Source organism: Chiroxiphia lanceolata, chromosome 22 (assembly GCF_009829145.1).
Source record: "Chiroxiphia lanceolata isolate bChiLan1 chromosome 22, bChiLan1.pri, whole genome shotgun sequence".
Lineage (NCBI taxonomy): Eukaryota > Metazoa > Chordata > Aves > Passeriformes > Pipridae > Chiroxiphia > Chiroxiphia lanceolata.
Window position 1 is genome coordinate 4,918,615 of NC_045658.1, and position 21,595 is coordinate 4,940,209.

Genomic DNA, 21,595 nt, shown 5'->3' on the forward strand with positions numbered 1-21,595 from the left:
GAGGTGCCTTGGCAGAGCTGTGAAACCAAGGAATCTTCACTGCTCACATTCCAACTGCTGTCACATGGAACCGGTGCTTCTGTCACCAGTTCTTTTTCCATGGAGTCTCTTCCTGCCTTAAAAAGCCCTCGTTGGGCTTTGCTGCCTCCTGGCCCGGGGCTGGGAGGGGCGAGCGGAGCAAGGGGACTTCTCGTTGTTCCAAAGCCACAAATCCTGGCTGAGAACACTTCTGGGGAGGATATGTGAACTTGGCCTCCAGCGCTCTGAGGGTTTGCAGCATCAGGCTAGAACGTTTCCAGGAAAATCAGCATGAAGAATGAAGCGTTCCGTGGGGAGGGAGCTGGTGCCTCCTCTGTCTGTGCTCTGTGGCCAGGTACTTCCGAGCTCTGGTGCTGCCTTGGCAAGCTGAGACCGTCTGTGGCTTTGCAGGAGTTTGTGCAAAGGGGAAACTGAGGCAGGAGGATTGCTAAAATTCAAATGGAAAGATTGACTCATCACCTGGGATGTGAAGTGCTGAGACAACTTCAGTGCCATCACTGGCAGACTCTGGCCTTTCCCATCTGCTTTCCAGTTGCCACTGTTTTGTTGTGTTTTCCTTTGCTCTTGGTTCTGGATGGTCTCAAGGCTCTGCAGTCGTCTCTTGAGTGCCAGTTCTGTTGAGGGGCTGGGTGACAGGGTCATGGCAAGGTGAGGTCGGAGGCAGCCTGTGCTCTTTAAAAGCCTGAAATGCCACTTGGGACTTTGCAGAGCTCCTGGATTGCTCCTGGGATAGAGGAGGGCTGGCAGGGCTGCCCTGGGCACAGTGACTGGCTGCTCTCTGCACTCAGCTTGTGGCAGCCACAGACCTCTGTGCCCTGGATCTCTTGATAAATCCAGTGCCAAGGCAGGAACCTGGGCTGCTCAGCTGAATTCCAAGTGATGGGGAGTGATTCTGAGTGCGAGGGACAGTTGCTTGGCTGAAAACGTCCCCTGGAACAGAAATAATGTCGTTGTTGTTATAAATAGGACCGAGGGGGGTTTGTAACCTTCCTTAACCCCCACATTTTGGGCAGATTGCAGCAGCTTTGCATGTGTGTGGATGCACAGGCAGATACAACCTATTCTCACTCAAATATGGTGCTTGTTTGTGAGATGGTTTTTTTTTTTTTTTCCCTTTTAAGATGCTGCATCTTTAACAAGCCCTTGATAGATGAGAATTTGATGCTTGCAGTGACAAACAGGCTCTTCCTTCCTGCCCATATGCACCATCATGCTTTCAGTTTCCCCCAGCGTTATTATGGGAGGATATTGATTTTAAATCTGGTCGGGGATGCTGTAATTGTATATTAGATATTTTCTGTTGGTTTGTAGGGCTGCAGTAATGCAAAAGGCTTGAGTGTTTCCGTACAATCCAGAGGGGGAAGATTGCTAAGGACCTTGAGGTTTTGAAGGAGGAGGGGGGGGGGGAGGGAGGGGGAGAGACAGAGAGAGAGAAAGAGAAGAGAGAGAGAGAGAGAGAGAGAGAGATACTGTGGTAGGAAGATTCAGAGATCTGTTGTGCCTTTTTTTTTTTTTTTTTTTGGTGTGTTGTTTTTTTCCTCCCCTTCCTTTCCCCCAGTTGCTTTGCATCAGGGCATGAAAGGAGTGGAGACACCGGGGGGACAAAAGGCACCAGAACAAATGATGAAACTCAGTAAGGAAATCAACTGGATTCAGAATTTATAGCTTTAAAACGTTGCATTGATCAGTGTGTGAATAGTCATTATGTGCTTTTGGGCTGCGTGATTAGGAAAGCAGATCAAGGCTCTCAAGATGATGATTTTTCTTACTTTCATTTTTTTTTTTCCCCCCTCTGCTTGTAATATATGTGTGTGTGTGCCTGTGTGTGTGTGAGAGAGAGAAGCATAAATACCAAAGTCTCTCTGGTCGCTTCTGCAAAGAGGAAAGTACAACCTTGTCTTGATACTCAGGTTTCTCATCTCTCTTCTAGATGAAATTTTAGGCAAGAGAAGAGTATGTTCTCCCAACAGCAGCAGTGAGTGTCCTTTAGAAAGCAAGAAAGCCAGAAGTGAGTCCCCAAAGGGTAAGTGCTGCTTCTCCCTCCCTCCCTCCCCCATCCCCTTCCCCTTTCTTCTCCTTTCTTAAGAGTGGAACTTAATTGAAATTAAGGAGCCGGTGGGGGGGAAGGAGGGAGGGTTTGCAAGAGGCTGCGGTGTGGGAGCCGTGTCTGGCACTGAGGGTGCATGAGGGAGGCGACCAGGGCTCTCTCTGCTTTCTTTATCTCCTCGGGGGGGGGGGGGGGGGGGAGGCTCGCGTTGTGAGCCTCTTAATTAGAATAATTGCTTTACGGTTAAAAAAAAAAAAAAAAAAGGCGAGCCGCAGCCCTCGAGGTGGATTTTTAGGGGTGTTTCCACTTTTTCGGGCAGAATGTCTTGATTACATGTTTAATATAAAGAGAGACACGCAGGCTTATCATGCTGGCATCTGTTCCTTTAAAGGGAAAAAAAATAAAAAAAAGAAGCCTGTCAGGGAGAATAGGGCTGCCTAGTTCTCTCTTATGCATTTATGGCTCTGTTCCTATAGAGATGGAATCTGCAGAAGGTTTCTCTACTGAGGGGTTTATTTTTATTTTTTTTAATCTCTTGGTTTGTCTTCGGGTTCTTTCCCTGTGAACGCGATTTTTAAACTTTCTTTACGGCTGGCAAAGTGGGGTGGGTAATGGAGCCTGCAGTTAATGAGTTTGTCTCCAGGTTTGGGTAAATGAGGTTTTGCAGGCCGTTTACTTAAAGGCTTTGTTGTTAAGTTCAAACTAATTAGCTGTCAGTAATACCCCTCTCGTGTAATCACTGTGCCTAACCTGCACTCTTTGCCACTTAAATAAAAAAAATAAAATAAAAGCAGATCCTGTTCCATGGGTTTGGAGTTCAGCTGAGACTCTCCAAGGCGTATATCCTCAATAACCCATCCAGGGAATCTCAGAAGGGACTTTTTGCAGCAGTTTGTCCTAAAGCTTTCTTAAACTACGTGCTTTATATTATGCTTTAGAAAGATATATTGTAGGGACCTGTTCTGCATCCTGATTTCACAGAATGTTCCTGTATATTGTTTCTTGTCCCCAAATTATGATCTGAAGGCAGCATACTCTGAATGCTGGTGTCACTTAATAGAATATTGCCAACATCACCTGAGAACACAGTAAATCTTCTCTTTCGTGTAACCCTCTCCTGTCTGTTAACTCCTTTATACCAGTAGAAGTGCCTTAGATTTTACTGGGAACCATTTCTACTGCTACTCTTTATCTGTTTTCCTTGATTTGCTTTCATCTGCCCTATTCCTGATATCCTGGAAATGTTTCTAGTGGATGTGCAGGAAAATTCCAGCAGGATGCTTCTATAGATTCTGAAACATGTTTGTTATATATCAGACGTGGGACTCCCGTGACACACTTGACACTTTGCTATTTCTGCTGAGTTTGTATCCTTTGTAATTCCAAGACAGTTCCTGAATCCAGGTGACAGCAACCTGTGTGGCCTGGCTGAGAATGGGCTAAACTTTAAGCAAGCTGTCTGAAACCAAACTGTTGCATTTGGAGTCATCCCAGTAAAGTGGCTGAACTGGCACAAATGGATTGGTTTTGCCATGGGAGCAGCAGGGTCGAATGATCTCATTCCATTTCTTTTCCTCTGGCCTTCCCACCGTTTTTGTTTACTGATGGGTGGGCTGAGGGCAGTGTGAGGCAGGTGAGGAACCCTTGGCTTTGCAGGATGCACTTGGGATCTAAATCCTGCTCCTTAGCTCCCAGTGACTGGGGGGATTCCCTTCCAGGGGTTCCCAGGAAGCCCTGAATAAAAGAAAAGTTTTGTTTTCTGCTCCCACTTTTCTTCCTCGGAAATCCTTCCCTGCCCTTTGAAAGAGATGAGACAGAATGGAAATTTGGAGCTGGGCCTTTTAGTGATCTCCCATGTGACCTGGTTTCTTTATTAGATCTTTGGAGAGCCCCTGTTCCCTCCAGTGCTGTGCAGGAATTTAAGCTTAGGCTGTGCTGATGCTGGAATACCATTGGAATAGTGAGGGGCCGAGACTTCTGTGCTTTGGGGGTCTTTGTCTCCCCACCCCCTGCTATGGAAAGGGGGTTAAAGGAGGGGCTGCAACCAGTGTTGCTGTCTTAAGGCCCAGACAGTGACAGCACCTCACAGCTGAGAACTCCCAGGAGCCTTCCTGTCCTGCTGTCAGTCAGGCAGCGTTCCCGTGTCACGGGTGCCATGGAGGGAAATGATCCCTGTGTTCCCAGCTCTGGCTGGAAACAGAATGATCCACGCTGTGTGACAAGCCATTTTCAAATGGGATGGGCCCTAAAGGCCAGTTACTTGGGATTTGGGAACTGCTGCAGTGGAGCAAAGCGTGAGGTTGTGCTGGAGCCCCAGGCTTGGCTGGGACCCAGAGTGCAGTTTGTGATTTAGGAGCGGGAAGGGAAGCAAGGACCGGTTGGAGTTTTGGAGCCTGTGCAGCCTCACGCTGTGCTGCAGTAGGAGCAGGGTCTGCAGCGTTCCCTGGGACACAGCCCTCCTTCTCCTCCAGCCTGGTGGTCCTGTGCCTTGTGCAGGTGCTGCTCCTCCACATCCCGCATCCCTTGTGGCGGTGACCGGCTCCAGGCAGGACTCTGCCCCTCTCCACCACATGCTGCCCTGGAAGCAGCTCTTGCTCTCCATCACACAGTGCCCTAGAAGCAGCTTTTGCTCGGGGCACAGCTGCCTTGTCTGGGGAACAGCCTTTTGAAGAGCAGGAGTGACCCCATGGCACAGCTCGTGCTGCCGTGGCCGCGCCTGACAAGGCGAGGAGAACAGAGGCAGCCAAGGAAATCACTCCCGCTCTCCGACTGAGTGAAAAAACACCTGTAGGGCTGGAAACCCTTCCAGCGGGGGAGCAGCCACCTTCCCTTCCCCCTCCCCAGCTCGCAGTGTGCGCTCCAGAGATCAAAAGAGAGCCCTATCTCGGTGGAAACGGGGCCGCGCCGCTGTCAAACAGAGCAGAACGTTCTCGCGTCTAATATGGAAATGGGAGCGGTATCAGAGGCTGGGAGCGAGGGCTGTGCTGGCAGGTCACGGAGGAAGCTTTCTCCTCTCCCCAGGAGACAATTCCCCAAGTGAAACCCTCGCTCTTCCGGCGGCAGCAGCGCGTCTGGAGATCTGCTCCCCCCGTACCTCGAGACGCGAAACGAAAACCGAGGAGGGAAAAACGGGCAAAGAGTGTTTCTGGTTCCCGTTTGAGCCGCTGAAAAATAAATCTGGTAGGAGCCCTCATCGTTTGGGAAGGTTGGAAGCCGGGCTGGACGAAGTGCTGGAAAACACACGTAGGGAACAATATTGTGCTCACCCCCTGGGGCGGGCGATGAGCTCATACGCTGCTCCCTCTGCCATTCCCTTCTCTTTGCTATTGTGGATCATTTAAAACAAAACAAAGTCTTGCTGCGTCTTTGGGTGATGAACTAGACCAGAACTGGAGCTGGACTGCAGCTGAGCAATTCAGATCCAGCCTCTGTCAGTTTGTCCCTCTCCTTTGGAGGGAACATCCATATGTTGGTGGCTTTGGCAGCTGCCCAAATAGGCCAAATGAAGGAACAAGGTTTGGCCCTGTTCTTGCTAAAAACTTCACTGCCACCCCCCCGCCCCCAAACCCAGACTGCTGAGTGTGGTGGGAGTGGGCACAGGCCCCCCCTGCCCTGGCAAGAGAAGACCTTAAAGCTGCTGACCAAGACCTGGCCTTGAGTTTGCAGTGAGACCCATTTGCAGCAGGTTCCTCGAACTTTGACTGGGGTTGGATAAAGGGAACCTTGTCCTGTCATGGGTTTGTAGCAAAGGAAAAGGGCTGGATAGGCTGGGTGCGCTCGTGTTTTGTCTGGAATTGCTTGGAGAGGATGGACCTTACGGGATCCTGTGGGAAGGTCGTGCAGCAGTGACATGTCCTTTGGGCTGCGTCCTCCAGGAGTTCCCTATGGCAGAGGTGGGCTCCCCTTGGCTTGGGTGAACAGGAGGGGGCTGGCAGAGAGCATGAGGGCCCAGCAGATGCTGCCTTGGCTCTGCCTTCCCCTGGCCCTGCCAGAGTCCATTTCACACCTGGCGGCTGGAGGAGATTTGGCGAGATCAGTCTCCCGCATTACCCCTGGTAATGACAAAAGCAGACAGCAAAGCTTCAGCAAAGCTGGAATTACTGCTGGCTGAGTCATGTGAAATCTTCCAAGTTTTAAGTGTGGAAATCCAGCCTTTCCCTGGGCTCCTCCTTCCTCTCAGCCTTCCCTTGCCACCCCCATTCTCCCTCCCCTCCTTGCACCTGAAATCTGCTCTGCGGCTGATCCGATAGAGTTTATGGTAATTAAGTGTTATTAAATCCCCTCCCCCCCCCTTTTCTTCCTCTAATGACACAGCTGTGGGGGGAAAAAAAAAAAATCAGTGTTTTTCTAAATCAGGTCTGTGGCATGTGGCTTTGCTCCTTAGACCTTTGGTTAAGAGCATCAGAAGGGAACTGAAACCTTGTGCTTCTGCATCCCTGGGGAGGTGGCAGGAGCGGTGAGAGAGCAGAGGAGGATGTGGGAATGTGGCCCCCAGGAGTGACTTGGAGGGAAGGGGACCTGGAAGGGAATTCTGCCCACCACTCCCCTGCTTCCACCAGGGGTGTCTTGCAGGTTTGGGTGCTGGAGGAGGGAGTGGGAGGGACCAGGTACGTCTTGGCTGTTGTCCAGGGCAGCCTCTCATTTTGGGATCTGGCTTCTAGGGGTGAGGCACACAGGGAACCCAGCTCCTCATCCCAGCCAGCCTGAAGCAGCCTCTGACCCTGTGGTTGCACAGGAAGCCAGTGCAATCCCTGAGGTGCAGGTGTCTGTAAGTGGGGTAGAGATCCATGGTAGAGCCACAAATTGCTGTGCTGGAAGGCTGACCTGAGCTGGAGGGGACTGAGGTCATTTCCCTTCTGCAGAGGAAGAGTGCCTTGGGAGCCAGTGATACAACCCTTCTGTATTGAAACTTTGTGCAGCTCAGACTATTTTTTTAAAATAATAATAATAATATTTATTGTTGTTGTTGTTGCTGTTGTTGTTATTGCTGCTGTTATTGTTGTTATTCCCTCCTATGTTTTGGGGAGAGGGTGGTTTCACTACAACATGCGAAGGTTTCACCCACCGAAATGTGAGCCCTGTGTGCTTGGCTGTGCCATGGGTTTGGTGTCAGACAGCACGTTCACCTCTCGTTCTGTGCAAGGCAGAAGCGACCCTGTCCCTGAGCTGCTGTGGCAGGGCCACGTTTTCCAGCCTCTCTGTCTCTTGGGCTGTTTTTTGTCTGCCATAGACTTATATTTTCTGATAGGCAGCTTAAGGGCCTTTGTCTCACCTGGGAGAGACCCACAGCTCTTTTCCCAGCAGGATGGCCAGTGCCTGTGTGTTCCTCACAGCGCAAAGAGAGTGGCCTGTGCTCAGAGCCACCACCTTGAACTTGGAGCCAGTCTGGCAGCAGAATCACCTGCCGTGGTCCCTGAGGGGACTCTGTCAGTGAAATGAAGGAGCACAAATCTGGGGCACACGGTGGGGTGGTCTTGTCACTCACTGAACACAGTGGTGGTCTTGTGACTGCAGCGTGGGGGGAGCCCATCCCTCCCTCCCCCTCTGCCTGCTCAGATTGTTACTGGGAGTTCCTCTCTGAGTAATGAAAAGGCTTTGCCTGTGGGGAAGATCCGAGATAAAACAGTGTTAGAGCAGCCAAGGCGGAGAGTGGTAATTACTCTGATTTGTGCTTACAGTAAACAGAAAAGCCTCTGTGGTTTTCTCTCCCTGACTGCCAGACCGGGATCCCTCCTGCCCCAGGAGCAGGCAGGGCCTTCCTCAAAGCACCTCCCTCCTCCTGGGCTCTGCAGTCATTCCGGGAAGATGGATAGGGAGGCATCCTGGGTGTGATTTCAATGGCCTCAGGGTGCTCAGCCACATGTACAGATGTGAAACAACCTGCTCCTGAGACTTCCCCCCCTCCCAGAGCTGGGCAGGTGGATGTCATCACTGCCAGCATCACCTCCCTGCTCTGGGTGATGAGCATCTCTCACGTTTTTGTGTCCTCGTGGGTGTTTAGGAAGGTGGGGGGAAAGAGGTGCATGTCTGGCCAGGTAAGAGCTGAATAAAGAACTCATGTCCCCCGAGATGAAAGGGTGAGAACTCGGTGAACTCTTCCATCCTCCCCGTCCCCTCTGCCACGCTGGGGGTACAGAGCTTGCTGGCAATTTTGTGTTATTACCATGCAGTGCTTGGTGCTTTAGGAGGAAGAAGAAAATACAGTTGTTGAGTTTTTTGGGTGATGGGGGCTTTTCTGTGTGTAAGTGTAGCCATGTTTGGGGGTTTAGGAGGTTGTTAGGTTGACCACATAACATGGTACATCTCCAGCACAAGGACAGCTGATTTGGCAGCTTGGTACATCAGGCTCAGTGGGGACACTAGAGAGTTGTGGGAATTTGTGCTAATATCCCTCTAACCCCCTTATCTCTCTCTTTTTGCACTGTCCCTATACTTATGTGATTTTCCACTGTATTTTTCTCTGGGGGAAAAAAAAAAAGACCCAAATCTTTCTGCTCTTCAGAAAACTCCCACACGCCTCTGCTGGAGGACTCGGTGACTCAGATGACCCCGGAGGAGCACTACAGACGCATGATGTCAGCACTGAACGAGCATGGCACCTTTGAAGAGCAGCAGCAGCAACGTCTCTACCAGCTGGCCAACAGCATGGCAGTGCCCAGCCACGGAGGTACAGGATCTGCAGAGGGGAGGAGGGGCTCGTGGTGCCATTCTGGGATAAGTCTGTAAAGGTTCCTAATCCCCCCTGTGTGCATCTAAGGGCTGCAGTGCTGTCTGTTTATCATGCAGTGAATACAAGTGGTGCTAAAAAGTGTCCTAGAGACCCTTTTCTCCCACCATCTCCGTGGGGGCATCTCCCCTCAACCATCTGTAAGTGCCAGTTCCTTCTGTAGCTCTCTATGGGGATATGCTTTTCTTTACTGGAATAGATTCACTACTGTGTATTTTGCAGTGGTGGTGAGAGGGGTCCTTCCTTTGTTTCAAGAGTTTGTGTCAGTGTGAATGTTCAGGATCTCTGGTGTAAGGCTTTATTTGGGGTCACAGTGTGGAGCAAGGGGGATGAGCAAGTTGGGATAACACAGCAGGGGTGTGAGATGTAGACGGTGGCAGACACTCCTGCCCTGTAGTGATGGAAATGGCAAGAGGATGTTGCTGCCTTCTCCTGGGGGCTGAAGTGGTGCCCGGAGGGGATAAGTGTCCTGCAGTGCTGGGATCTAAGAGGTCCAGTGTGAGTTGAAGGACTGCTGGTGTCTTTTCCCTGGGCTGTGGAAGGAGCTGGCTGGATCCAGCGCCTCCTGCACTGTGCCTAAAGGGGGCACCAGGCAGTTACAGGATCTGCCCTGGATCCACTTGGCAGGATGCAGGATCCGCGGGTTCCTCAGCCCACCTCACCTTCCCTCGGGTGAGCTGAAACTGCTGCCACTGGCTCAGCTTCACCCTGAGCAAAGCCATGCCTTGTACCGAGTCCCGCGCTGCAGGAGCCAGGGGTGGGGGAAGTAACTCAGCTCTCTGGATCAGGCAGAGCCAGGGAGATGGAAGAGGTGATGCTGTTCCAGTCGTGGAAGCACAGGGTTGAAGCATCACTGAAAAGCAGGGCTGTGCAAGGATCTGTCCCTCTGCTGCTTCCTGCCCGAGGTGTGGAGGGCTCACACTGGGAGCCGGGGGAGGAGCACGAGCAGCATCAGCAAAGCATCCAGCAAGAGCTGGAGGAGAATCTCTGGTCTCTGAGTGTAAATCCCCAGGGCTCCTTGTTAGGTTAATGAAGAGGCTGTCTTCTTTTCCACTCTGTTTGATTTGATTGGCTTCTCTGGGGGCAGGAAGGCGATTCCCTTCGCTGCGGAGTAAGGATTTGCTTATCAGCAAAGGCACGGCACAAACCTGTGCTGAGGCACGACCTGGTGAACATGGGACATGCTCTGTGTGTGGTGTTGAGCTGTCCCGGGCATTTTCAGAGCTGCAGGGCTCCTGCAAACACAGGGATACAGGGCCATAGGGCTGGAGTTTCACATGTACATGTGATGAACACAGAGGAGAGGACAGTGTGTAACACTGTGCACAAAAGGGTGACACCCTGATATGCCCAGGTTGAATATTTAACCATGTAATTCAGATCTAGACCATGCAGAATACACGTGTAGACCATACTGAATACAACAGAGCAAATCCACAGCTCAAAATGTGTTGTGTGTACCAGTGTTGTGACAGTCAGTCACAACAGACCACCCAACCTGGCAGTGGATGGCTGCTGGACTCAGGGACGTGTCCATCCCACCAGCACGTGCTGCAGAACTTCTCTCCCTTATAACAAGCAGAGTAGCTCATTACATTAAGAGCCTGACGTATTTTTATGATTATGAATAGATTATCTCAGCAGCATTTGTTAGGTGAGGGGGTCACCCTGGGGTTTTGGGTGGGCAGGGGGAGAAGAGGCGCCTGCACGGACAGACTTGCTCATGGAACACTGACAAGACAAAACTTGGTGTATTTTTGGGTTGTCTCCACACCACAGGCCCTGGTTGGGCTATAAATTATTAGTGCCAGTACAAAGCGCAGTTTATCTGCGGGCTCACACGGAGGCACCAATAACATTAATAATTTAAAAAATGTTAATAATTTAGAAATCTTTTTTTTTTAATTGCTTTTCAGCTCCCCCCCCTCCCTCCTCCGCCCCCGTTCTCCCAGTGGCATTCATCCCACATTCTGAATTCAGTCTGTCTCCGTGCCTGGAACCTCCATCCGCCAGCGTCCCACTGTCAATCAATCTGATTTCCCAACTGTCAGAGTGCAGGATTGTAAATAACAGATCCTGGGGGAGAGGGGGGGGGTCTGGGCAAGGGGGTAGGGGCGCAGGGGAGGGGAGGAGGGGGGAGAAAGCGGCGAGGAGAGGGTGGGTGTGCAGGGGGTTGTTGCGGTCATTCAGGATCAATGCAGCTCCTGGAACTGGCTGCACGCCAGACTTCTAAATTACAGGCGCTGTGGCGATGAGGAGTGACCTGGGTTTTTCAGATAATTAATTTATAAACGTTTCGAGGTGCACGGCCCCTGGCTCGGCGAATTCTCTGGGCCTTTTTACGTGATCCGGTGGGGTTTGGTGTTCCTTACATACCCCAATGCAGCTCAGAAGCATCATTTTAAGGTTTGTCCCCTCAGCTGGGGGTGTGGGGACAGGGACTGTGGGTGTGTGAGTGTGGCTGGAAATTCAGGCACCGGTGCCCTCCTTACTGCCAGCAAAAACAGCAGCTGTGTGTTTCCACCCCACCACGGGGCTTCAGCCCTGACCGTCACCAAAATGTTGGATGATGTGACTGAGGAAGCTCAGGCTGGGCTAATAGGGATGTGGGTATCTGGGATTTCCAGAACTGAAGGAAAACCAGCATGGTGGTATAAAGGAAGGCAAGGAAATTGGAAGTCTATCATCACCAGGGTCGTGCATTGTTCTTATAGTAACCTGGCTTTACAAATCCATCGTGGGAAGAGGATGGACGTGTGGAGGGCTTTGCAATCTCAGTGTGCAAGCTGATTCTGCCCAGGGTGCATTCACTGAGATAAATCTCCCTCTCCTCCTGTCTCCAGCTGTGTTTTGGTTTCCTTTTGCAGCCTGGTGCTCAGTGAGGGAGGTCTCCTCCAAGTGTGCTCTTGTGCGTCTGAGTTTCCTGTGTGCCATGTGAAGGGCAGCAGAGGTTTTGGTGTGGGATGTAAGTTGTGTGGGGGTTGTTTTTATATAGATACAGGGACTAAGGGACTTTTGATGCTTAACTGGGAGAGAGGAGCACTCTGGAAAAGCCTCTGTCAGTGCGACTGGTATGGGTGTCCATGTCACAAGTCCTTGTTGTTCCCTGAGCAGCAGCACATCAGCTGTACCTGCATCACCTGCTCCTCCTTGGGGCTCGCTGTGATTCCCTTTAGTGGTGCTTGAGGTGATTGTGGCTGTGCCTGCACTGTCCATCACACAGCCCCTGTGTGGGCAGCTTGTCTGTGCTGACACCCGCCCTGGAGGGACTGTACAGGTGTATAACCTGTCACTGCACACGTGTCACAGGTTGGGTGACACAGGTCACAGGTTCTGCAGTGGTACCAGGGCAGCACAGGTTTAATGAGGGGTGCATTTCTGACCTGCAGCTGATGTCTGATGGAAGTGTTGTGCCTAAGGCTGGGAGGGGGCCCCTCCTGTACCCCATCCTCCTCTGCCCTGTGGCCAGGCCCTTCCTGTTCCTACAGCAGAGCTGTGCCAGGCAGGTACAGACCCTGCAGGGCCAGCCCTCACCCCTTGCCCAGGTGAGGTCATAGCATCCCCCAGGATGTGGGTGGCTGACTGGGGGGGGGCACCACGCTTGGGAAAACAGCCCTGGGTGCTCAAACTGCTGCCAGGCCGTCCCTGGGAGCAGGGGTGGGTGTTCCCTGGGCAGGTAAACGACGGCAGTCAGGTGTGGATTTAAGGGGCTACCCGGGGAAGTGGCTCCCCCTGTTCCCTGCGTTCAGCAGCAGCTGGAGCTGCTGGGCTGTGGTTTCGGGGGGGGGATGCTGTCCCGACCGGGGCAGAGCACACGCGGCAAACGCTGCGGCCCCCGGGGAAGCCCCCATAACCTCGGCGGAGCCCAGCGGGGGCGGAGGGGGCACGGCGGGGCCGGGGCCCGGGGCAGGTGCCACCGCGGCTCCGCTCGGGACCGACCGGGGGAGGCTCCGCGCCCGCGGAGAGGGGGCAGACGGCAATTTGGGGAGATCCTCCCTCTCCTTTTGCTCTCCCCGCATCCATCCATCCCTCCTTCCATCCTTCCCTCCCTTTTCCCCCCTCCTTCCCTCCCTCCTTCCCTCCGGCAGGAAGGCAATTAAACAGCAAATCCACCCCCCCCTTTCCCTCCCTCCCTCCCTCCCGTAGTTGCACAATTTCCTCCGCTGCCAAACTCCCTCGGCGGCGGAGGCGGATCCCGCCAAGAGCAGCCCGAGCCCGCTCCGCCGTGTGAGTACCGGGGCAGCCCGGGCAGCCTCTCCCGGAGCCCCGGAGCCGCGGGGATGGGCGGCGGGGGGGCAGCTGTCGCCCGAGGGGCTGCGGGCACGGCCGGGAGCAGCCCCGGGGCAGCGCTGTCGCCCGCGGGGAGCCCGGAGCATCCCCGGAGCAGCCCCCGCGGCGGGGACGGGAGGGCAGCGGGTGTTTCTGTCCGTCCATCCGCGGGGCTAGGGGGAGGGGGGGGGATCGTGCGGGGGTCGATGCCGGGCAAGCAGCTCATCCCTTCCCTCCTGTCCCAGATCTCCTGCGGGCGCGGCAAGAGGTGGCGGCGGCGGCGGCGGCGCGGAACCCCGGCGCGATGGAAGCGCACATCCCCTCGGCCAGCAACTCTTCCAGCCAGCGGAGGAAGCAGGGCCTCCCCCAGCACAGGGACACCCACTTCCCCGAGAGGTACCGCGGGCACGGGTCACCCCCCGCCCCGGGGCGGGGTTTGGTGCGGGGCGGGGGGCGCGGGGGGCTTCCCGCCGGTGGCACCCTCGGGAAAGCCTGGAAAGGCTGGCACGGGTGTCCTGGGGGTGTGGGAGGGGAGGGGAGGGGAGGGGAGGGGAGGGAGTGCCTGGGTCAGGCGTTGGAACGGGCTGCCCCGGGGAGGTGGTGGAGTCACCATCCCTGGAAGTGTTCGAAAAACTTGTGGATGTGGCGCCTCGGGGACGTGGTTTAGTGGTGAACAGGGAAGTGTCTGGTTAATAGTTGGACTCAGCTGTCTCAGAGGGCTTTTCCAACCTTAAGGATTCTGCAACTCTGTGCAGTGCCCAGGGGTTGGGCGGGGCTGCTTTGCCCAGGTGAGGTGTGAGTGTCTCCCCTGGGTGTTGTGCAGGTGCAGAAGTTCTGTGGGGGGTGTTCTGTCCCATGCCGGGGTGTCCGTATGGAAAAGGGAGTGCTCGTGCTTGGGCACATGTGCATCTACATCCAGGTGAGTGAGTGACTGGCTGGAATGATCCCAATCAGGATCTCCAGGGCAGATGCCACTTTAACCTGTTCTTCGGCCAAGAGCAAGTTTAGGTGTTTAACTTTGCATTTTGCAGCATCCCTGGATGAGGAGAGAGAACAAATGCTCTAGGATGGAGTAGAAAGAGAAGTTTTCTTTTTCACAGAAAAGAGGCACAGCTTGCCTTTACCACTGCTAGGAGTGCTGGAAAGCTGATATTCCCCTGCCCTCCCTTCTCCCCCCCCCCCCCCCAGGAAATTCTAGCTCATTTATCTTGCTCTGTGCCACGAGCCATTCCCTCAGCAATCAAGAACTTCAGAGGGAAATTAAATTAAAGCTGCGTGCGTTTCTGACAGGGATAGCAGAGGCGGGAAAGGGCCACGGGGATGCAAAGGCTTTGGATATCACGGGACAAGCTGTGAAAGTCTCTGGTATTCAGACTTTTTTTGGCTTTCATGAGGGGGTGGGTGCAGAGCAGGCTGCAGCATCACTTCTGTAGCACGTGTACGTACGTGTTGAGTCCAGAGTTTTCCCCCCCACACACATTTATAGCCTTGGAGATCCTTCTTTTTTATTTTTTTTTTCCCCCCCCTCGTTTTTCCTTCTCTCCAACCAAGTGCCTCTGCAACGTGTAGGGGCTGGGCAGACCTGGTAAACCTTTTCTCCTGCGGGGTGTACTTTGGCTAACCCGCCTCATAAAGCGCAGCCCGATCCGTGCGGGCTGCAGGCAGACCTGTGAGGAATGCAGGGATCCACGGCTTTCAGGGCAGCCAGTCAGCAGGAACGTTCCTCCAGCGCTGTGTGGCCTGGAGAGGTGCCAGGCCAGCCGGAGGCCTGGCTGGAAAGGCATGTACGGGAAGGGTGGAGGCTTCTGACGGGGAGGTGCTGCTCGCAGGAGGGGCAAACCGAAAATGGGTTCGATAGGGATCAGACCCAGGGGTACTTGCCACGGCCAGGCAGGTGCTGGAGGTAATGGAGCTGGGCTAGGCCAGGAAATTTGGTTGGGGAAAAAGGAGGGAGAAGTTGCTCACTAGCTCGGGGGACAGAGACTGAAGGCCAGGAGTTGACTGTTGGAACAAACCACCGCTGTTCATCTTGATTCCATTCTCCAAGTAGCCCCGTGAGTAGTTGCGTTGGTGTGGGAGTGAAATCCTGGCAAGGTGAGGAGGGGGAAAGAACACACAGGGGCACAACTGCCTTTGGTGTTGAGAGAAACACCTGTGGGACCTTGGAACAGGTCTGCAGGAGTCACTCAGTGTCTCAGTGTCCCTTGTTGCTCGGTGACAGTGGCTCTCATCTTGAAAGCAGGTTGCATTTTGGCATTTGGGAAGGCCTTGGAGTGGCTCAGTTTCAGGAGCAGTGTAATGTGGTAAAGTTGTGGGGAGCAAGGATGTTTGCACCCACTTGTAAAGGTCTGGTTATTTGGCTGTGAGCAAGACCAGCCCGTGGCTGTGTTGGTGGGCACGAGAGAAAGAAGCTGGTTTTTGGTTTTGTGGTCTCGTTTCTGTCCAAGAGCCTGCAGGCTGAAATAAGGCTCACAGCAGGTTATCAGCCCTGCTTTTGTTTTCCCCCAGTGCTCCCAGCTCCGACTGTGTGTCCGGGACCTGCTCTTATTCCTGGGCAAAGTCATTCTCCAAGGAGCTTTGAGACAAACTATGTTGAAACATCCCCATGGTGGGCCTGGTTTGGCAGATCCCGTGCTCCCTTCCTCTGCCATCCCAAGACATGGCAAGAACAGGCTGTGTCTGTGTTTTCTGCAGCCATCTGCTCCCCCAGGGAGGGTGTGTGGTGAGGTCCTGTGTGGCCAACCTCCTCAGCCAGGCTCTTAGGTGTAGTGATCCTTGGTTAGCAGAGCTGGGGAGACCTGCTGGGCAATGGGAAGCTACAGCTGTCCCTATGGTCATGACTTGGTAAGTCTGCTTGGTGTGGTTTGTGGATGGCCCCACCCCTTGAAGTGTCCAAGGCCAAGCTGGGTGGAGCTCTGAGCAACCTGCTCTAGTGCATGGGAAGGTGTCCCTGCCCGTGGCAGGGGATTGGAATCAGATGATTTTTAAGGTCCCTTCCAACCCAAACCATTCTATGATTAGTGCACAATGTCGTTACTTCTCCCCAGAGCTCTGCAGCCACCTGAGTATCACTGAGGGTCCACTTGCATCCCTCTGCTCCCACTCAGAAGTGACCTGTTTGGAGCTGTCGTGTGCAAATTGTTCCTGGCTGTTTAGCCAAAACACCAGAGATGTTTTTGGGAGTGCCAGGAGAAGCTGTGGCCGTGTGTGGTAAAGCAGTAAAGTTCTGTGTGGGGTAATTTCTCCCTTCCATTCCCTGTTACCCTTGGGTTTTGTACTTGGCTGCCATGGTCCTTGTCAACAGGGTAAATCACAGCAGCCTCTGTGCACCTTTGTTAGGAAGGTACAGAATTTTCCAGAGGTTCAGGTGGGCACTGACAGAGGAGGAGGCAGTGGAGGGAGCTGCTTCAGGTTCGTAGGCAAACTGTAGGTAGATTTACAGCATCTCCTCTCCCAGGAGCAGAAGTAATAACACATGATGCAGGGGGATGTGAACTGTTTGGCATGGTGTTAAAATTCCATTTCAGCTTCCTATCGGGAGATCTGTGGGGATCAGGTCAGCTCTCAGGTGCAGCAGCTTTGTGGGTAAGAATAATTAGTCACTTCAACCATTATGTGTGGCAAAGCAAAGGGGCTGAAACCCACAGCAGTGACCCAGTTTTATTTATCAGGGCAGTGCTGATGTTTTTGCAAAGACAGGAATGCAGAGGACTTGCCTGATAATGAGAACTACACCATACAGTTTTCCTGTTTCCAGGGGTGAGGGTGGGTCTGAGACAGGGAACAGTTGGGGAGATGGGTGTGTTCAGACATTCATCAACTAATTATCACCCATTTTTGCTGGTCAGAAACAGGCTGGAAGGTTTAATGACACTAAGGACAAGGCAGGCAGGTGAGTAGTGGCTTTGAGGGGATGATACACTCATGTACACACAAACACATGGATATGGATTTTCTTGGACCAGGCTCCAAGGTCCCTTTAGTGACATGGGGGCCCTTTCACCTCTTTGGTCCATCTGTTGGAAAGAGTCAGTAAAACTGAGACATTTTGCCAAAAGTAGACTCAAGCCACAGGCTGGAGAATCCATTTGGTTTCATGGTTTTGGTTTCCTAGATCCTTCCTCGATTGATTCGGACTCGGATTACGGAGTGCCAGGGCCTGGTGGTTTGTTTGAGAGGATTGTTGAGTTCAGCTTTATAAAAAGACTTGGAAGAGGAAAGGGCACAACTAAAAGGTGCCACTGTAACTGCTCCAGCCTGGAGCACTTCCCATCTCCAAACATCCTGCAAAAATGGCAGATGTCTGTGCCCTGCAGAGTTTTTTTGGATCCCACCCCCTGGATCCTGCCTCCAGGCTTTGTTGGCAGCGTGCTTGGTTTTGCTGGGGTCGTTTAGCCTGGCGTGTTCTCACCCAAGGTGTTCATCTCTCTGCTTCTCTCCGAGCAGGCTGGTGTACCTGGAGCCTGGGGAACAACTTGTGTTCTCCCCCCTTTTCAGGAAAACCTTTCATGCCCCCTGCAAACAGAAGGGACTGGCCGGGAGCTCGGGCGAGGTTGGCTGAGCTGGTGGACAGTGTGACCAGTGGGGTGAAGCTTGTTGGCTGAATATGAAGCATCAGTTCTGTGTTGGGAGTTGTGAGGAGCTTGTTCTCGTGCCTGCAGTGTGTAGTGTGGGGGGTTGGGGGGGGGGACCTGCCCCTCTCTCGGGAGAAGGCAGAGCCTGGTCAGAGGAGGGGCAGGAGTTGAGGCAGGTCCTTGGTACGAGCCCTCAGCTGGCTCTGGGGCTGTCTGCAACCAGCATTAGGGACACAGTTCATCCTCCAGGACCACAGGCAGTTCCAGGGGAAGGCAGGAGGAATGCCAAGGGACAAGAAACTGCCTGCCTGAAATGCCATCAGCATCCTCATCTCCGGGGTCCTGGGAAGCTGAGCCCTTTGGCTGGAGTGTTCTGGGAATGGGAGCCACAGAGTCTGAGAGAGGCTCTCATTGCCCTTCCCTTGCAGAGCTGACAGACACTGTGCATCAGCCAGAGGCTTTCTCTGAGCAGAGATGTGCCCAAAATACCCAGCAAGGATTTTTGGATGGAGTTCTTTCCATCTGCTGTTGCTGCGATTTGTTCTTTCACCACCTAATTCCTCCCCCCTGTTTTTTTGGAGGCTTTCCTTTTCACTCCTGGCTCCTTGGGCACATCCTCCTGTGCTCTCTGGGCACTGTCTCTCTCCCCCTCTTACTCACCCCAGCCTTGCATCCCCCTCCCTGCTCTGAATATTCTGATTTTCTGATTTTTGCACTGGAGGGATCCTCGGCAGATCCCAGCTGGCTGAATGTTATGCTGAGCAAAGGCCAAAGAGCTTGACCCGATTTAACTAATTTGGTTTTAGCACCAGTTTGGATTTTGAGGGAGCGATTTCCCCGGGCAGCACAAACCAGGCCCATCTCTCTGTGTCCAGGCCTCATTGCTGCCCTAGAAGGGCAGCTCCAGTGCATGTCTTTTCCTGCCTGGAAATCCCAAACACCATTTTTAGAAAGCCCTTTCATTTTATTTATTTTCCCTTCCTGGCACAGTGTCTGGGGATGGCAGAGCAGCGAGGAGCTGTGTGCTGCCTGCCTATTACCTCGGGTTTAAAGTGTCTCTTCCTATCAAATGCAGAGCAGGAGAAAGCAGAGCTTTCATGCATTCATTTTTTTTTTTTTTTTCCCCCTTCTTCCATCCGTTCTAAATTTATTTCCATGCCTTGCCGGTTTCAATCTGCATTTCCTGACCCTCTCACATCTCCAGTCACAGCCTGTGCTCCGAGCCTTCCCTTGGAGCTTGGATTGAAGTCGGGGGGGAGCATTGCTCTGGGCTGGGGAGGATATGATGGGGTTAAAGTGAAAGGCTTGGTTTTAACAGTATAATGTGTAACCCCATAATGACTTTAAATATTGATTATTTGAAGGCCATTAGTGCTTATTGTTAAAGAAAAGTCAATACTTTTTAAGCCTTGTGAACCATTTGTCTCCTGTTAAAGGACATATCAAATTTAGCAGCATGCAGTGCAAATCCCCTAATACCCTGCTCACAAGCCTCCAGCTGGCATATTAGGGGGGGGGGGAAAGAAAAGGGGGTGGGGGAGGAATATGCAGTAACACAGAACTGCTCTCTGCAAGGTAAGGACAAGGCTTATCAGATGTAATTGCCAGGGGCTAAATTCAGGTTCTCAGAATATGGGGCTGTAATTCTGCCCTTTGAGTGGCGGAGGAAGAGGAGGAAGGAATTTAATGGGGGGGGTTGAAGGCTGGTACATACCTGGGAAAGGATGCAAGGATTAGTGTTGTGGTGCATGTCTGTCTAAAAGCACAGCAGCCTTTGTTAAAGTCTCTGGGGCTTTTTACTCCGGGGTTGCCAGTTCTTTTCCAAGCTGGCTTGGAAGCAGTTGGCTGTATCTGCACCAGGCAGCCTGGGAGGGCTTCCCAGCTCCGTGCCAGGACACGACCTGGTGGTACTGCCTCCCTCCTGTGCCAGATTTCCATGCCAAATACCAGGCAGATGGGCTGGGAGGGAGCAGTGGCAGGCTCCAACAGGTTCTGTGTCCAGAGGGTTGGGTTTGTGGGATGGCAGGAAGCGTCTGTCCACGGTCTCACACGGAGGTGAGATGCTCCTCAGGGCTCTGCAGAAGGAGCTGTGGAGCATCAGGATGCCTGCAGGGAGAAGAGTCCCTCGTTCCCTAAATATTTATGAGCATTCCTGCTCGCTTTTTGAGCTCTCTGCTGCTGGGGATTGATGCCGAGTGTCAGGGGGACAGCAGGAGGGGTGCAGTGACCCCTTCGTGTTGGGCCATCTGCAGCCTCCCTTCTCTGACTTCAGGCCAGGCTCCGGGGGTGTGGTGTGGGACCTCGGGCTGCTCCTGTTCCTTTGGCCTCCCCAGCAGTGCTTCCCTGGGTGTGTGTTTGGTGGGGAGCTCCAGGGCTGCTGAGAGGACAGCGCCGGGGTCTCCGTGTGCTGCTGTGTCAGGCAGGCAGGGTGACAGCGTGTGTGAATGCGCCTCCCTGAATTTTCCAAGCCTTTGCACTCATCCCCAGCGCGTGTTGGCGTGTGTGGAACAGAGGCAGCACCTGACTTCTCAGTCTGAAGTCGCTCCTGCTGTGCTCAGCCCCGTTCCTGCCGCTGGGGTTGGGGCCGGGAGCGTTGTCCCTTTGCTGCATCCCCTTCCCCAGCCAGGTACCCCTCACTGGCCAGCCCAAACCAGGAGCTGATCCCAGGCCCCAGAAGGCAGGGAAACTCCGAGGAGAGGACAGAAGGAACGAACTGCAGAGTCTTGAGCAGATGCGAATTCCTTAGGGATCAAAGTTATGCCCATTAGCACAACATTAAACCATAAAAATAACCTGATAAACACCTGGCTGCCACCGAAGGGAGAACCTTCTATTTTCCAGTGCCCAGTCCTCATCCCCATCAAACACTCCGCTTTCCTGGGCACAGATTCTGTGTTCTTGGCCAAAATCGAGAAGCTCCTTTGTTTTTAGAGTCCCCTTTGGGCCGCCAGCACCTGGGGCTTTGGGACCTCCTGCAGGGATCCCCCTTTCCCGCACTATGGACGAGGCGAGGCTGCTCGCCCCGGCCACGGAACGGTTAAAAAAGAAAAAAAAAGCGACTTGATTTCCCTAAATTGCTTCTTATAAAACGAACAGCACGTCTGCCCGGGCTCGTCTCCCCGTGATTACAGCTAATTACGATCGAGCGGACACCTCGGAGCCCCCGTCACGCCGCTTTAATTGTCCGTTATTCATCTGCGGGGCTGTCCGGGGTGGCAAAAGCACTTGGCAGCCGCGGCGACCGGGGGGCCTCGGCTAATTGTGAGGCCTCGGGGATTAGGGCAGGTGATTACACACTTCATGGTGTAATTACATAAGCATCGCTTGGCTGCTGCCCCGGCTCGGAGCCGAAGGTCACGCGCTGCGTTACCTGAGATTAATTGGAGCTGCCAGCGGAGTGCGAGGTGCTGGCGGAGCGGTTATACGATTAGCATTAACATTTCAACAGCGACCGATCGATCCGTGGCTCTCCTCCAGACACAGCGAGCTGTGCAATTAGTTTAGAGGAGAGCTAGGGGAGGGAAGGAGGAGGAGGAGGAGGGAAGGAGAGCCGCGGAGGCAGCCAGGGGAAGGGAGAAGGGGGAGGCAGAAGATGGGGTGAGCGAGAAGGAAGAATTTTGGAGGGGGGATCTCAGCCGTGGATCAGCGTTTTGTAGTGGCTGGTGCATAGAGTGGGGATAAAACCGCTCTGGGAAGATCTCTTCTTGCCCACCTCGCCCCCAAAGAGTCCTTATCTGGCTTTTCACGGTGTCGATCCCCCCCCCACAGACCGCATGGGACAGCTGGGGGGCCTCATCCCACCCTCCCGTGTCATCCCCCCCTCTGAAATGGGCAGCGTGGTCGTGCGTATGGTCTGTTTGATGCAAAGTCACAGGCACCTTCTGGCCCCCTTTCTCGTGCCCTCCAGTCTCTCCCGAAGCAGATTTTACAGGGAGATAC

The 21,595-nt window shown here is 53.5% G+C and overlaps 1 protein-coding gene across 13 annotated transcripts in view; it reads left to right on the top strand.

Annotated features, from left to right (window-relative positions):
• Window positions 1–21,595, top strand: part of SAMD11 (sterile alpha motif domain containing 11) — a 118,559-nt gene that overhangs the window by 77,719 nt on the left and 19,245 nt on the right. For all 13 annotated transcript variants that reach the window (XM_032708853.1, XM_032708852.1, XM_032708854.1 and 10 more), the window contains 3 exons: window positions 1,970–2,062; window positions 8,589–8,753; window positions 13,328–13,478. In XM_032708853.1, the coding sequence (XP_032564744.1) occupies window positions 1,970–2,062; window positions 8,589–8,753; window positions 13,328–13,478 (409 nt within the window). The remainder of the gene's footprint in view (window positions 1–1,969; window positions 2,063–8,588; window positions 8,754–13,327; window positions 13,479–21,595) is intronic.